Source organism: Penaeus monodon, chromosome 10, assembly GCF_015228065.2.
Source record: "Penaeus monodon isolate SGIC_2016 chromosome 10, NSTDA_Pmon_1, whole genome shotgun sequence".
Taxonomy (NCBI): Eukaryota; Metazoa; Arthropoda; class Malacostraca; order Decapoda; family Penaeidae; genus Penaeus; species Penaeus monodon.
The window spans coordinates 12357331-12359830 of NC_051395.1; the positions used below are offsets into that span (position 1 = coordinate 12357331).

Sequence of the window (2500 nt, forward strand, 5' to 3'; positions counted from 1 at the left end):
TAATAAAATAGGCAAAAGACCTGACCTGCATGTAAGTGTCGAGGGCGGTGTTGAGCCTCCTCCAGCAGGCTTCAACGGCGGTGGTCAGAAGATGCAGATCATGGAGCATTGTGCGTACTCTGGACGCGGCCTCTGCAGCGTCTCCTTGGCCCTCGCACACTCGGAAGCCCGACTCTTCGTCCATTTCCAGCACCTTGAGAACCTCTTGACCTGCAGCCAGAGAAGGATTACTTGGTACTTTGATTGTGGCGAATCATATCGGGAACTGGTTTGATATAAAATATCCCTCTCTAGATACCATATAAATGTGTCTATTTCTATTTTAAACGTGTGTGTGTGTGTGTGTGTGTGTGTGTGTGTGTGTGTGTGTGTGTGTGTGTGTGTGTGTGTGTGTGTGTGTGTGTGTGTGTGTGTGTGTGTGTGTGCGTGTGCTTACTATCCCTTGCTACTAATAGAGAGCTATCTAGGATAAAGGATTACCCATGTTGAAGATGATTGCGGGTCTGGCGGTGATGGTGTTATAGGTGTTCGAATTGACGGAGAGGAGGTCGTGGAGGGTCGACGCTCGGCTGCATGGCTCTTCCCGGCGCAGCTCCGCCTGCAGTGTCTCCAAGTCCCGACGGGCGCGCTCGCATTCATCTACAAACTCTTCATAGGCCTATCCCCACGACGAACGAGAACAAAGCATTTTTGTGTTTCATGAATGAAAAATCTTTACAATAAACTGTTACAATAAAAGTCTGGGATGTTTAGCCAACGTAATCTGACTAATGGATGAAAACTGAATATTCCATGAAAACATTCTTTTCTTTGAAATCAAGCATAACAAGGTACATATTGTACGCTTGGACACATTTTCATGCCATTGCCTTTTTACTAAGATAACTTACCTTGCGCGTCTTGAGCCAAGCGAAGTGATCGTAGTCCAGAGTTCCGCCGAGCTCAACCGGCAGCTGCGACAACTCCATGTACTTCGTCAGCTTGCTTACACTTACGTAAATCGGCTGATGAAATGTGTAAAGAAACGAAATAAATGCACTGCCTTGTCAAATATCGTTAGAGAATGTTAGGAACAGGTATTTTAAAAATAATGACTAAGTATCAACAATAAAGACAGCAGTGTAATCCGAACGACAGTGCCTTTACTTGACCTCTAACACAATTAGTATCTTACCTGGCTGTCGACCTCGCTCTTCCGACAGTCGACACGCTGCTTGTCCCAGAATCCCTCCGGTCGAACCACAAACAGATGTCTGATGTGGCCCAAAGTGGCACGCACGGTGCTCACTGTGGGCTTCACCAAACGATAATGGCACACACGGGCATCCACCACCACCACCCAACCGCGGTCACGAGAACTCACGCTGTATAGAACGGGAAAAAGATGCATTATATCACAAAATGTGCAACAATTAGCATTGTATATCACCTTGAAAAAGTCAGGAGTTACCAGATCGGACTGCATCACACTAACCTTGGGATTGTCTTGAGATACTTTATGGTGGCGGAGATGCCCCCAACATCATGGAGGGCTGGATCTTGTGGCAGCGGTATGACCAAGATAGGGCCCCCACCTGGATCCCGAGACCCAGGCAGCACCGCCAGCCGCCGCTCCAGTAACCCCTCCCATTCACTACTGCCCATTTTCTCTTACATGCTCTCTGTCGTAAAAGAAAACCAGAAGATGTTAGGAATAACTATGGTATACTTAACAATATTGAAATGTAAGGAAACAAAATCAAACTTGGTCCATGATACATAGCGGTGCAAAGTGAAGATTGAAATTGCAGTGAAAATTTAAAAAACTCATATATGAAGCTTGGTTCAAATAGAACCAAGGCAGAAATATTATAATGATGAGTATGAAATAAAAATGAAATGATTTACTCCTACAACTATTATTTACTTTCTCTGCTGTCTATTCTGTTACCCAATATTGTTCTTTTCCTTACCACAGTTTATTCACATTACGAATGTTCAAGATTCATAATCAAACCTGTGATTCTGTATGATTATCTTAAAAATTGCGAACATGATTATCAACAGTGCCATTTTAAAAAGTTAAAATGTAAAATATGGGTCGAATCCTGCCTCAGTCAAGAATAATATTATGTGTGATTGCAACCTAAACATTATTTCTTCGGTTTGTAATATGCACGAACTAAATTAAAGTAAAGGTTACTAAAGATAAAATCACAACAAATTTCGGGAGATATGGAAAAAATCATAATCATGATAATAACTCTCACCATATTAACCATAATAATGATATCAGTAATGATAATGGTAAGAGTTATGAGAGTGATGACATGTAGTAACTATAAGCATGCTAACAAAACAATAATGATGGTGTTTCTCTTTCAAATGGTCTGCGCACGCGCAAGACCACTTAGTCTCGCACACACATGAATGAATGAAACTGGCGTGTGTGCGGACATGTGTGTGCGTGTGTTTGTATGCCTGATAAATTTCTCACGACATTACGACTCTTGTTACGTAT

The 2500-nt window shown here is 42.5% G+C and overlaps 1 protein-coding gene across 2 annotated transcripts in view; it reads right to left on the minus strand.

Annotated features, from left to right (window-relative positions):
- Positions 1–2500, minus strand: part of LOC119577833 (SEC14 domain and spectrin repeat-containing protein 1-B-like) — a gene marked incomplete at its 3' end in the record, with an annotated part of 47293 nt that overhangs the window by 4431 nt on the left and 40362 nt on the right. For both annotated transcript variants that reach the window (XM_037925430.1, XM_037925431.1), the window contains 5 exon segments: positions 26–210; positions 481–658; positions 891–1004; positions 1175–1364; positions 1475–1661. In XM_037925430.1, coding sequence (XP_037781358.1) covers positions 26–210; positions 481–658; positions 891–1004; positions 1175–1364; positions 1475–1644 — 837 coding nt within the window.